General features: G+C 46.9%; 2 protein-coding genes across 8 annotated transcripts in view; one reads left to right on the forward strand and one right to left on the reverse strand.

The window, feature by feature from the left end:
• VPS26B (VPS26 retromer complex component B) overlaps window positions 1-7,822 on the forward strand; it is a 24,203-nt gene extending 16,381 nt beyond the window's left edge. Inside the window, exons 3-6 of the mRNA XM_066365271.1 lie at window positions 51-215; window positions 3,131-3,306; window positions 4,914-5,056; window positions 5,484-7,822. Coding sequence (XP_066221368.1) covers window positions 51-215; window positions 3,131-3,306; window positions 4,914-5,056; window positions 5,484-5,630 — 631 coding nt within the window. The 3' untranslated portion in view covers window positions 5,631-7,822. The remainder of the gene's footprint in view (window positions 1-50; window positions 216-3,130; window positions 3,307-4,913; window positions 5,057-5,483) is intronic.
• On the reverse strand, window positions 6,010-14,247 carry THYN1 (thymocyte nuclear protein 1). 7 transcript variants are annotated; one of them, XM_066365279.1, is made up of 8 exons: window positions 14,102-14,218; window positions 13,826-13,952; window positions 11,194-11,375; window positions 10,325-10,393; window positions 9,912-10,004; window positions 9,293-9,388; window positions 8,907-9,057; window positions 6,010-6,091 (listed from the first exon to the last, which is right to left on the reverse strand). In XM_066365279.1, the coding sequence occupies exons 2-8, from the start codon at window positions 13,866-13,868 to the stop codon at window positions 6,087-6,089; spliced, it is 639 nt and encodes a 212-aa protein (XP_066221376.1). In that variant the 5' UTR covers window positions 13,869-13,952; window positions 14,102-14,218; the 3' UTR covers window positions 6,010-6,086. The 7 variants fall into 7 exon arrangements, with proteins under 7 accessions (XP_066221376.1, XP_066221375.1, XP_066221370.1 ...); XM_066365278.1 differs by lacking the exon at window positions 6,010-6,091 and adding an exon at window positions 7,874-7,971; XM_066365273.1 differs by lacking the exon at window positions 6,010-6,091 and adding an exon at window positions 8,125-8,327 and having other exon boundaries at window positions 14,199-14,247.
• Between the last annotated feature and the right edge of the window lie 30 nt (window positions 14,248-14,277).

The following is a 14,277-nucleotide window of genomic DNA, read 5'->3' on the forward strand; positions in this document are numbered from 1 at the left end:
CGCACTGGGACGCTAGGAGGGTTCTCTCATGACACATTCGTATTCTCCAGGTATTTCCTTCGAGCCACCATCAGCCGCCGCCTCAATGATGTTGTCAAAGAGATGGACATTGTAGTGCACACACTCAGCACATACCCAGAGTTGAACTCTTCCATCAAGATGGAGGTGGGGATTGAGGACTGTCTGCACATTGAGTTTGAGTACAACAAGTCCAAGTAAGTGCCCTGGGCCCCAGGCTGTGGAAGAACTGTTAAGATAGGATCTTAGCAGAATGCAAAGTGATGGGAGCCCCTTGCCCTGGCTAGTTCGCGGTGCCATGCTGTGGGACAGGGCACAGAAATAAAACAGGGACTAGACGGCCAGCCTGGCTGAAGGTAGACTGACCAGCAAATAAAACCTCATTTGATTTAAATTAAGAAATTAAATTTAAGTTAACATACCGTGATGCTATGATGTCTTTCAGAGTCAAGCTAAACTAGCTTCAAGGCTGTTCTGGATTCTAGGTCCAGATATTTCCTTCTGCTGAGATGCATCTCAGATACAGACTTTTCCGCTATTGCCGGTCTCCTACATACAGGATGTCTTCAGACGGTAGAGTGAGGGAACCAAACACCGGCCACAGTTCATGGCTTCCTCTCTGGACTAAAATGAATTGTAACAAAAGATACCTGATGCTTTCTCATAAAGGTCTTTAAATAATTTTAACTGACAAGTTGGGAAGCCATCTATATTTAAACTGCGTCTACTGTTAGAACATGAAAACATTGAAGGCTGTAAATCATAACATGTACAGCTCAGAAATGCACCACAGCATCCTCCTTTTCAATATAATACATTCTTGGAAATGTCTGAAGATCAAATGTGCAAAAGTACAAGTGTTCTCTGGGCACAGAGCTCCCTGCCACAGGACCCACTGCTGTCCTGATGCTCGGTAAGGGAGCTGTGCCAGCTGGCTCCCTGCGAAGGGCTTGGAGCAGGGGTTTTAAAACCAACATCATATGTGCTTCTTAGAGCAGAGTGAGGAGAAGGTGTGTTTTTTGCCCCTGCCCCCTGACCTGGAACCAAGCGGGTGGTCAGTAAAGTGATCACTGCAACCCAGAATGGTCCGCGCATGGCCTGGGCCCTACCAGTGGTATGGGGCAGGGCAACTGGGAAGGAAGGGTGGTGTAAGGCCGGTAGGCACACGTAAAGGACAGGTTTCTAACCTTTCTCTTCACAGTTCAGGGTTCTGTGGTCCTTCCTGCGAAGGAGCCATCAAAGTACGTACCCAGCATTGCCCCGGCCCCCTGACAAAGGGAATGGCTGTCAGGCAGTGCCATCTGTAGGAGCTTGGAATAGCCATCAGTCAGCCTTGTGTTTAGGATCAGACTGAGTGTGTGAGAGGCACTTACAGGGTTCATTCCGGGACGTCAGGGACTGGATATTCCCAGAGTCTGGTCCTGCCCAGCGGGTCAGCCACACTGAGAGTGCACAGGCTGTGCGACGTCACAGGAACCTGGCACTGGGAATCCGCTTCTCTTCTGCCACTGAGGATGTGGGCTAAGGTTAGCAGGTACTAAAGTTTATGCACCTTTGATTCCTGAAAGATGAGGGGCTTGGATCCAGTTCCTGGGCTTCAGATACACAGAAAGCATGAAGTAAAGGAGGAGCTGGGAACCAGGGCACTGAGCCCTCCACAAGCAGCTCTTCAATGTTTCTTACATATCAGTGCTTCCTATGAGGTGGCTTTTTTGTTGTTTTTTTGGGGGGGGGGTTGTTTTGTTTTTTACGGGGACAGAGAGAGGGATAGATAGGGACAGACAGACAGGAACAGAGAAAGATGAGAAGCATCAATCATCAGTTTTTCATTGCGACACCTTAGTTCATTGATTGCTTTCTCGTATGTGCCTTGACCGTGGGGTTACAGCAGACCGAGTAACCCCTTGCTCGAGCCAGCGACCTTGGGTCCAAGCTGGTGAGCTGCCTTTTTTTTTTTTCTCAAGCCAAATGAGCCCGCGCTCAAGCTGGCGACTTCGGGGTCTCGAACCTAGGTTCCTTGGCATCCCAGTCTGACGCTCTAGTATCCACTGCGCCACCGCCTGGTCAGGCTCCTATGAGCTTTTATTCAGAATCAAGGAAGTTGGAAAACCACTGGGATCTGTGATCACTAAGCATTTTTTCCAAAATACTGAGTGGCCCACATTCTGTGTTTATATGTTCTTAGTTTCTCTACTTAGCGTGTCTGCAGTCTTAGCCACAAGATGATTAGCCTAAACAGGGTAGGAAATGATGGAGAGAACACAAGCTTAGGAATTAGGAATTTGAATTCACATCCTGTGTCTGTCCCCTGCTCACATCCTGGTTTGTTCCTTACCTTCTTCCAACCTCCTTTTCTTAACCTGTAATGTAAGGAGGTTAAATTCTAAAGTCCCTGCCAACACTCACATCCTATGATGCCGAACTTCAGGTCTGGAGATTTCCCTCTCTGCCTGCCATGCCTGATACAGGACTGTGCGTGGACAGACCACCAGAACCACTGCCTGACCCAGAGAAAAGCATTATGCAACATGGCTGGATTCCTAACAGCTCACAGAGCACGGGCCTTGGGAGCAGAGCCCAGAGTGAGGGTGTAGATGGGATAGGACATGTGCATCTTGCTCTGCTGCTCCTGCCTGGCCTGTCAGGTCCATAGCACACAAAACTGATTGCTGCCCCAGTTCCCAAAGGACGTTTTATGGGGTTCAGAGAGGAAGAGCAAGACCTGGCCTCTGCATTTGTGAGACTGGCCTATCACACATTAGGGTATCTAAAAAAGAACACACAAATACAAAATGTTTAAAAGAAGTTACAGTACTGAGTAGATAGATCAGATGAGCAAGCATGAATGGGTGACATAACATGCAGGAGAACCACCCTTTGAGTTGTTTGTGGAAGAATGGAAGGGACAGAGTCACTTTGATTCTAATAACCTGTTGGGAAATGAGGCTGCAGTGGCAGTGTGGCTGGGAATACCGGGGGGTGTGCACTGTGGCTCCACCTGCAGGCAGCATGCCAGGCAGAGTACCCTCTCCTGAGTCCAGAAAGGCCTGCAAAGACACAAAGAGTTGGCTGCTGTACACACCTCTTATTTTCTTTACTTTCTCTTCTCCAGGTACCACTTGAAAGATGTCATTGTAGGGAAGATATACTTCCTGCTGGTGAGAATCAAAATCAAGCACATGGAGATAGATATCATCAAGCGGGAAACGACAGGCACAGGCCCCAACGTGTACCATGAGAATGACACGATAGCCAAGTATGAGATCATGGATGGCGCACCAGTGAGAGGTGAGCCTGTTGCCCGTGCCCCAGGCCCTGCACAGAATTTGGAGGGGCTTGAGGGATTACACTGTTAAAGTAAGATTTCTCCTAACCTATCATTTCTTAATCTCTAATTACATGCTTGGACTCTCAATAAGCAGGAAAAGGAGGGCCGAGTGTGTAAACTCCAGACTCCTCCCCCAGCTGCACCCCGAGGAGCTCTACTTGGACCACATGTATACAATGAGCTTGTACTACAGATTGAACCTCAAGGGTTATACCTCTAAAAAAACATGTTTGCCAACTGGTTTAACCTATACAGTTTGAATATTTTGTTACTTTTGCCTGTTGACATTCTGACATTCTTTGCTGCTGGCGGGACAAGAGATTAATATAGAAAAGTCATTTTTGTTATTTAGTTCTAGCTCTAGCAAAATGATTAATTCTCTGCTTTCATTCACCAAGTATAAATACTCTGGCCTCCCTACCGGGGGCTACAGGCAGCACTAAGAAATGGGCTGAAACTGGTCCTCTCCTCACCCTGCATGGAGCTAACATCAGGTCTGGGATGGTAGAGTTGAGAGCTTTGTTGTTTGGGGAATTGGTGTGATTTTGGGGGAGTAACAGTCATTTATGTTCTTAATTGGCTCTGCTGTAATTGGTGATGAAGAATTTATTTTTCCATCTAGAAGTACTTGGTAATGCCAACATTTTATTCAGTGTACTCTGTGCAGAAGGAGAGGTGTGTCATAGATTTAGCAGCCCAGAAGACCGGGGACAATGACAGCATATCCTTGAGTATCACCATGCCAGGTCCTTGGGGGGTTAGGACTGAGTCTCCAGACTCTCTGTGTTCCATTTTCTCACAAGCTGTACAAGTAGAGCCAATTGTCATTTTCCCTGTACACGTGAAACGGGGCAATGAGAAACATCCAAAAAAGCAGATAATTAGAAGATCATTTATATTTAGCTTTAGACTACATTATAGGTTTGGCCTTTCTCAGTAGAATTACCGATTTTGTGTCACTTATAGTGGGAAAGGCATGATGTTAGAGCTGGAGGGGATATAAAATACTATGTGGTCTGCTTCCATCATTTTCCACATGAGAAAATTCAGGTCTGGGGAAAGCAACAGACTTACTGGTTAATGGAGAACTGGGACCAGAATGAGGATTTCTGTTTCCCAGACCACTATACCATCCTGCCAATCCACTTAGAGTGGAGCTGTATTTTGGGGGGCATGCACTAATTAGGATGGCAGGAGGTGGCATTGAAATTGCTGGGTCACACGATGAGTCTGCTGGGCTTTGACAGTTGGCTCTTAAAAACCCAACTAGACACATTCATTACATGTGATCAAAAGATGTTTGACAGGAACATCCCTGTGCTGTTCATCCCCTCTGCCACTCACTGGTCTCCATGTGGGCATGGTGACAGGACATTCAGAAGACACAGCTGGACCTGGCATGGAACTGCCGTCCTGTACTTGCTTCAGCAAATTACTGGGCAGCAGAATGCACCTTCCCAAAAGTCAGAAGCATTGTTTTAAGTGTCCCATATCATGCTCAGATGGCATCTGTTTCCCTACTCTGATCACTCTGTCCCTCCCTCCAATTCCTGCCTGGCCCTTACAGGAGAGTCTATCCCAATCCGGCTCTTCCTGGCGGGCTATGAGCTCACCCCCACCATGCGGGACATCAACAAGAAGTTCTCAGTGCGCTATTATCTCAACCTGGTGCTCATAGACGAAGAGGAACGGCGCTACTTCAAACAGCAGGTAAAGCCTGGGTCCCTCCCTCTGACCCCTGGGGAGCCTAGTGACAGACAGGGAGGGCATCACTCCTGTGAAGATCAGGCTCCATTTCTGACAGGTTAACAGTATAGTACTAGTCTCCATGCCACTTGCTAGTTTACCAAGGGGTGGAAGCCGTGGATGACCTAGAGGCCCACAGCAAGAATGAGGGTTCCTACTGGATACCTAGAGTCTGCTTACTGGGACCCAAGCCCAGCAACCTCTCTGCCATCCCAGCCTACACATCCACAGAAGTCCTGGGTCAGGGAGGTACGGACGGCTGCTGTCTCTGCTGAGAGATAGCAGAGGAGCCTTTTGCCTAAGATTCCCCAGGAGGAAGTGGGGCCTCCGGGAAGGCTGTTCCCGTGCCTTCCTCTCGTGGTGTCATGTGGCCCCTCTCCCCATGTTACAGGAAGTGGTGTTGTGGCGGAAGGGTGACATCATACGGAAGAGCATGTCCCACCAGGCAGCCATTGCTTCACAGCGCTTCGAGGGCACAACCTCCCTGGGTGAAGTGCGGACTCCTAGCCAGCTTTCTGACAACAACTGTAGGCAATAGGCCCCCAGGCCCAAGAAGCTGCTGGGCTCCCACTCAGCACCGGTCTACCAAACACCAGCGGCTGGGGGAGGGGTGGACGGTGTGATGCTCAGCTGACCCGTTACTTGCAACCTGAAAAGAAATCATGTTTTTGACTTAAATTCTTTTTTTCTGAAGAACTTTAGGGGTTCCGGCCGGGAAGCAGTCTCCTTGGGGTTCTTCAGCTGATGTGGGAATAGTGAGAGGTAGCATCCTGAAAGCTGGTGTCTCCCTGGGAAGAGCCTTCTGTTGAGGCCTTGCACGTGGGCTGCCTCACCTCGCGTAGAACAGGGTGCCCGCACACTTGGCTCCAACCTCCGGCTTCCTGATACAGGATCTGACCATGTCCCTGGATTCTGAGCCGCAGCAGGGCCCCAGGTAGTCCTATCTTGTCCTCCCCTCTGTGTCTCTGAGGTGGTGGCAGGAGTTGGGCCTGCCTCATCCTATGTGGCCAGGGGGAGAGAGACTCAAGATTAGGAAGCTACCTCTTTAGGAGTCTTAGATGTGGTGCTTTGAAGTTTCCACAAGCCACCTCCTTTCTGGCCTTTCTCTCCCTGCTGGGACCCAGGCACCTCCCTTCTCCATCTTCTATGGATTCTTGTAACAAGTAACATCCTGGAACCACGCCTGTGGAGGGCCTTTGGCTGCCTGAGCCCTCACCTATGAGGCATCTGGCAGACACCGTGAGGTCAGTGCCATGTATGGACGGCAGCAGTGTGGCACACAGGAGGCCGAGCCTGCCCACTGAGGTGGTGGCATGAGGGCTGCGTGGTAGCTGTCCACCTTCACCATGGGACCCCCTCGGCAGCTCCAAGGGCTGTGTACTTTTAGGGTGTTGTTCTGTGCTCCCCAGCCCGCCTAACAAGGGCATCCGTTTCTTTGAAGGACAGATCCCGGATAGGGGCCTTGATCTCTGCTTCCCTAAGTGGCTCCTCATCACTCCTTTCTCTCCATTTAATTTCTGAAAACTGGGGCTGGGTTTGAGATGTTTTTCTTACTATTTGTTCTTACTATTGCCCAAGCCCCTCCCCTCCTCCCTTCCCCCAACCTGAGCTGAAGGAGGGCAGTGAGAACCTCAGCAGACTGCTGGACAACGGCAGAACTCTGCTTGCCAAATTATGTCCTCACCTTCACCAGTTGATGGACTAGTTTTGGAGCATTGCTGGGTTTTTTTAAAACGCATTACAAAACCTCTTGTGGACGGTCTTGTTAAACTAGAGAGGAATTTTCCTTCTGTTGCGCTGCACTTGGGCCTCGTGTAGTGTAAGTGTTGCATTCTTTTCTGCCTCACCTGGAAATGACCAGGAATGATTCTCCCACTGGCCTCCCTTCCCTTCATGGAAGACAAGCAGACCCCACTGGCCAATAAGGACAGTATGTAAATTTTCTATAACTTGGAAAGCAGAGGGATTGGTTCCTGTGTCCTCTTTCAGTCAGGCACAGCTCTTTCTCAAAATTCAGTGCAGTCACGGGCCTTTGAACTGGGCAGGACTCCCGGATCAGGACAGACTGGAGGGAGGGCATCTGGAATAACACTTGAGGTTGACTGGAGGCAGCAGCACCAAGGAAGGGGAGGCGGCTTCCTTGCTTGACCCCAAGTGCAGGTACAATGGACAATCACCATGGAAACAGGATCACCCACCCAGCTGTCCTTGGATGTTGAAGGTTGGAGCTGAAGTATATGGGGGAGGCAGGCTCTGGGTTCTCTGCCTTTTTCAGAACACGAGGTTATGCTCTGGTGTGCCTCCCGGAATAGATGATGTTCTAACTAGGAAGCATCTGTCAACTCCTCTGCCTCCCAGCTGACAACACAAATCCATTTTCCAACTTTCTTATCTTAAACCTTTCTTCTGGGAGAACTAGAAGATAGAGTTTGTTGTTATTTTCTCAGAAGCTGTACACAAGCCAGATCTGTGTTCTCTTACTCTGCCCCTTTTGTTCACTTACCTGTCCAACTGTGGAAGTGAGGGGAAGCCCCTGTCCCCTCCATTCAAGGTCCCCATAGCTGGGAGTGCAAAGGTACTAAACCGAGCAGTGCAACTTGTAATTAAGCAGCTACGGTGTTTACATGTTTCTTAATGTATTGTCTTTTCAATGGCTGTATTTTAAAAAAAGATCACTTGTTTCAATTGTCTCTCTGATTAAAGGAAGCCCCCTATGGCTTGGAAGCATCATGCCCATGGTTCACTGGGTTCTGTGGTCTCTTCTGCCATACGCAGTCTCACCTCACACACCAGGGCAGACATTCCCACTCCGAGGCAGCAGAACTTCTGCCCATGTGTCATGGCCCCCAGTGAACAATGATGGGCACTTTATTCAATACCTGTTTAGACAAGCACATAGCTGAGAAAAGGGAAGGAAGATGACAGATAGCCCTGCATCTTGCCCGGGGTAAAGGGGGCCAGTCCAGAGTTAATAAAAAGACCTGCAGTGGTGAATTATCCACACCCAGTGCTGTTAGAGAAGCAAAGCATCCTGACTTTGATAAATGTTTTATTGAGAAAAGCTCACAAAACCCACATATGTACACAAGCTTAGATGAACACAGTGAGCCAGCTTCCTCACACCTGCTGTCTTAGAAAAGTTTCGTTTCTTTGGAGTAGTGTCTTGCCCATTCCAGCAAGTATCTCAGTTAACTTGGTTTCTTTTCTTCCAGGCTCAAAATAAAATCAAACTCCTCTACCAAGAAGGGGAAAAAGCAAGGAAGAATCAGGTCTTGTGCCTCCTATTTATACTGCTCACAAAAATTAGGGGATATTTAAAAAATGGATATGAAGCAATAAAATATCCCCCAATTTTTGTGAGCAGTATATTTACATTGATTTTTAGAGAGAGGAAAGGAGAGTGAGCAACATTGATTTGTTGTTCATTTATGTATGCATTCATTGATTGATTCTTGTATGTACCCTGACCGGGGATTAAACCTGCAACCTTGGTGGTATATCAGGATGATGCCCTAACCAACTGAGCTAACCGGCCAGGACCTTGTGTATCCTTTTGAACAAGAAAGTTATGCTAGGCATTGCTCATACTACTAAGGCAGGTAGCCATTCATTTAAACACTATTTATGGTGTTCTACTATGTGCCAACCACTGCTGGATACTAGGGACAGAGTAATGGTAACTCAGGACATAGTCCCTCCTGCAAGGATGTTACAGGTAGGGAGACAGATTCAGGTTAAGTACTCTGCCCAAGTTTAATCAATTAGTAACTGTCATTCTGGTGCACGGGTAATAAAGGATAGGGCCCACTCTTACCTTGGGTCAGAGGCTGAACTGAGAGTCTCTGGAGAGTGAAGAGCGCCATATTTTTTAAAGGGCCTCCAGTGGCTTTGTGAGCTTGGTGATGGATCTTGAGCTCAGCCAGGGGAATGAAACGCTTCATCATCCGAACAAATTGGACATCCACCTATATGACAACAGTGTATGGGACAGAAAGACATGGCCAGCTGGACTCTGTCCACTGTGTTTTAGCTGCTTGGAGGAGATTCCTATGGACAGGGCTGCCAGTGTTCTGTTCTCTCCAAAGTCAGGGTAACCTCGTCTAAGAGCTGAGCTCTGTACCCTGACCTAAACACACCCCAGGCCCTCTTCCTCTTTGTTCATCCTTCCTCTCACAAAATAGGAAAAACAGTAGTCTTTACCATGGACCATTTGGGGTTGTCTTTTTTGCTGGATGGATCATAATAGGGACTGCTTTTCTCAAACTGTGTGGTGTCTGGGTAAGCCTCCTTCACAATCTGAAACCAAAACCAAGTCTCCAATTACTTGCCTGTATAGTCGGCTCCATGCAAATCTCTACCCCAAGTCCAGCATTCACATCTGGCCCCCCACATATTTACCCCCTCTGCCTTGCTGCAGAGCCAGTGGGGGCTCAGATATCTGGAAATAATACACTGTCTAAGGCAAACAGGAAGTCAATCCCAGTGCCACAGAAAGCTTAAAAGTATATTCTAAAATCAAATATTGGTTCCACTGTTTTTTCACCTGTGGTTAATAATTTAATCCTGGTAACTCCTGGCTTGGAAGAGTATCAGGCTTGTTGAGTGAGAAACCAAGGTGTAGAAATGGAGGCCTGTGTTGTTAAGAGTCCTTATCACACAGGAAGGGGCAAGGGCAGTTTTTCCATATTCCTGTGATGGCACAGGTGGGGAAGGGGACACTTATTTTGTTACCTATGTGAGCTGTATCCCTTTGTATCTGTCTACACGAGCAAATCCTCCTGAAGAGAGAGGGACTCAGACCAAAGCCTGTATGACTAACCTTCATAAGTCCTGCGATACCTGGCTCTTTGCAGTTGCTATGGTAGAAGAAGGCTTCTTCCTCCAGCTTCATGGCTCTAAGGAAGTTCCGGGCCTGTCCCAGGGGAAAAGAAATAAGAACTATCCTCTCCATTAGCTGGAAAACTCTAGCTGTTAGCAGAAATCAAGTCTGCTTTTATTATGTGAGATTTTCTTACTACAGTCTCTCACAATTTAATTCTTACCTGACTTGTATCAAGACGCTGGCTGAAACATACCATTTGTAAGTCATACACAATCAAGAGTCATTAAGGTATTTTCGAGTACACTTTTTAGGTTTGGGTTCTGAAATAAAGCAACCTTGACCAAGAGATTTTGCGACTGAATAACTCATAAGAAGGAGGCCCACCCTGGGTCCCAGGGTCCTGCTCCTACCTGATAGTTGCGAACACCATCCCAGCATGCTGTCTGCTTGGGCTGTGCTTTGAGATCCTCAATGCTGAACTAGGTGACAGGAGATAAAGCCATTTATTAAATAATCCTGGGCGAACTGGTAAGACTATATGGAAGCTGACCTCTCCTTCCCCTACACTGAGGGTGCTCCTAGCTATAATGGAAGTATGGAGTTTACTGGGAAATAGCTCTACAGAGGCACCTGTACTGGGCGAATATAAGTAAGCTTTGTGTTACCTTAACCATACTAATTAAGAGGATTAGTTGAATGGATAATCCAAAGCATAAAGTAATCTGCTGTTTACTTGCATTTCACATTAAAATATTATCTATTCTATAATATTCCTAATTACATTTTCCTGAGCTATTATTATAATTGGTTTACACTAATTCCCTGAATCACAGCGATACCTAGGAGCATGGCAGGTGGCAAGAGAAGGCAACCCAAGGTTGGAAACGTCTAGATTAAGGGTTGGCAAACTACGTAGTTTTCTAGCCCCAAGCCTCATTTTGTACATACATTTTCACTGGAACCCAGCCACACCATTTGTTTACCTTTTGGTTGATAACCACATTCTTGCAACATCAGAGTTGCAATAGCAACTCTAAAACCAGACTGCCTAAAATATTTACTATCTGGTCCTTTACTGAAAAAGTTTGCCACTTCTGCCCTAAATAGAGGATTCACAAAAAACAGTTGATGGTAATAAGTCCTGCTAGTTTTAGTCCTTATCACCTCTTCCCTGTCCTTCAAAGATAAGCCAGTAATGAAGCCCTGTGGTGTCCCATATCCATTTATTAAAAAAAAAAAAAACAGCTGGAAGGGACTAGGGACAGGTACATGGTCTCACCTTCACATCTATACCTTTCTCCAGTCGGCTTTCTGGCTCTGACTTCATCAGCCAGTAGCTGCTTAGATTCGTCCCACATTTTTTAAGGCCTAAAGTCTTCTGAAGGCCGGAGTTCTCCACTTTAATTGATGCCTCATCTGGGTTCTTAGTTTTGGCACGCTTTCCTGCTGGTCCCTTCTTGTCTGCAATAGGAGAAGCAAAAACAAGAGAGCCATCATGCTTGCCGAGAGGTAATATTCCCTTGTGGGGAAAAACATATGCTTTGTAGTCAGACTGGATTCAAATCCTGAATCTTTCAGTTACCAGCAGTGGCAGCTGAACTGAACTTATTTCTTATCTATAAAAATGGGACAACCTACCTTACAGGAAATCTCTGGAATATCCATTTAATGGGCTAAGAATACCTTATATGGTTGTGGTTTCAAATGAAAGATCCTCGCAGAGTACCTGTGTATACACTAAGTAGTTAACCTTTTTGCTCCCCTCACTGTGTCTCTGCTGAAGCTATACTCTCCAATGACGAAAGGGGGCTGCTACTTCACGAACTTGTTTTGAAAATTAAATAACAGAAACAATGGGCTTAGGCAATGCCTGGCATAAAAATACTTGCTATTATTGTCTTTTCATACTTCTTTCCTTCTTGATCACTGTGCTTCTGTGGCCTACCTTCTTTCTGTTCCTTGATGACGCCAAGAGAAGTTGGATAAAACAACCCATACAAGACTTTGAAGACATGATAAAGACTGAATTTTATCCTAAGAGAATTAGAAAAAATGTGCCTGGAACATAGTAGGCACTCAATAGCTAAGCTATTAAATTCTTACTATATGACAAACCCCAAAGCTCTGTTAGCCTAACTATAATTCATTTAATTATGAGATGTTTTATTCACCTGGAAAATGTATCCCAGACTACACAGCCAGTAAATGGTAAAATCAGAACCTGTCACTCTGGCCTATCTGAATCCACATTTAATGACTATACTCCATAGCTTCTGAATTACATCAGAGCTCCTATGTCAGTTATCATTAAATATCATTTTATGGATGTCCAATGCTCTGAATCTTCCTAGCCTAGTCCCTTTGGAGTTAACAGGCACACTCAACACCATATGTGTTGTTAAATAATACTGTGTTGTAGTCAATCTAGGATGTTTGAATTGCTTTGTTCCTGTTACTTATCCACTCAGAATACCATTTATCCTTGTGAATGTAAAAGTTACATTTCATTTTGCCTGTGGAAAGCCTTCCTGTTCTTTAAGGCTGGATTCAAATTTCACTTCCTTCTCAAAGACTTCCCTATGATTGCTCCTGGCTCTTACACACCTAGCAATCCACTTTCTTGGACCCTTTCACTTAAGTCTATTTGCATTCTCCCTGAGAGCAGGAACTATGTGTTTAATGGCAATAGTACATGCCACCTTGTATCACAAATATATTTTGTGCTTACCAGACAGCTACTGCTTGAATGAACAAACAAGCAGAAGGGGCTCTGGGTATAAGCTTAGTAGGGAGGGTGTAGGGCCAGTAGCCGTCACCATGCAGGTTCTCATTGGATTCGGGCAGATGGTGAAGGAACTGTGGAGCCAGAAAATGGTGGGCCATTCCATTTATTAGTTTCCTAACAGCGGACGGGCAAACAGGTAGGGAAGACTCCTTCCCTCTCACTCAGGACTCCCAAAGCCCGACGCATTCTCCAGTTCCACAATTCGGACCCCTTCTCTGGACTCACTCTCCGGACTCCTCTCAGCTCTCAGGGTGTCCAGCCAAATAGTCTGGGGGGGGCACCTTCTCCAACAAACATCAGCCCTCCCAAGCGGGAACGCAATCTGCAATATGCAATCTGCCGCCCGAAGGACAAGCACCCGCAGCCTTCCCTAGACTACATACATTCGCTGCCCCGATACAAGCGAGCAAACAAAAAGACAAACATTTGTTTACCCAACAGAGGGCAACTAGGGATAACAAAAAATAATCCACAAAGGATTCAAGTCACAAGCCACAAGCAGAGAGAGCTGAGGGGCTTGGGAGCCCAGAGGTTTCGGCCAGGCCTGTTTGGCTGAGACTGGTTGGGGGGGGGGGGGTGTGAGTCTGGAATCCTGAGGGGCTTGGAAGCCCTGCCTGTTTGTTCCTCCTCCGTTATGAAATTTGAATAAACGGAATGGTCCACCATTTCCTGCCTCCACAGTTCCATTACCGTCTGCCAGAATCCAGTGAGAACCTACATGACCATGGCAGCGACCACTTTACAAACGCCCTAGAGCGGGGGTTGGGAACCTATGGCTCGCGAGCCAGATGTGACTCTTTTGAAGGCTGCAGCTGGCTCGCAGACAAATCTTTAATAAAAAAAATAACGTTAAAAATATAAAACATTCTCATGTATTACAATCCATTCATTTCCTACCCCTCCTGTTTATGGTTGTGGGTAGCTGGAGCCAATCACAGCTGTTCTCTAGGACAACACCAAATTTTTATTGGATAATGCATAACATACATGGGTCGTCGTATGGCTCTGACGGAATTACATTTTAAAATATGTGGCTTTAATGGCTCTCTCAGCCAAAAAGGTTCCCAACCCCTGCCCTAGAGAAACGTTCGTTGCGAGGCATTTTGCAGCCTGGGTTCAAGCTCACCTTGCCCAGAAGCCCCAGCCAGTCTTTTCTTGGGTCTCGGCATGGTGTCCCTGCACGGGGCTGAAGAGCAGAAGATTCTGTAATCTACCGAGATACAAGAGGCAACCGGGTAACTGCCCCCAGAAACCTGCGCAGAGCAAGATGGAGACAATGAAAGGAAACTTACAGGGTTTCAGCCCCGAGGCTCTTTTGCGAAGAACACAGACGACTGGGTTTCAATCCCTTAATTCCTTCCTCCAATTACCTACGCCCCCATTTCCACCTCGCGTAACCTACCCCTACATTCTTCGATTTTCCCTTGATCTCTAGCTCATTAGCTCACCACTCTCTCAGGAACCTAACCCACCACTCCGCAGGCGAGAACCCAGCGTACCCTGGAGCACCTTCAATTCCTGTCGCTCGCGCCCCAGCCCCTGGGATCTTTGGGAGTTGTAGTCCGCGCTTCTCTCGCA

This window comes from Saccopteryx leptura, chromosome 2, assembly GCF_036850995.1.
Source record: "Saccopteryx leptura isolate mSacLep1 chromosome 2, mSacLep1_pri_phased_curated, whole genome shotgun sequence".
In the NCBI taxonomy this organism is placed as follows: Eukaryota; Metazoa; Chordata; class Mammalia; order Chiroptera; family Emballonuridae; genus Saccopteryx; species Saccopteryx leptura.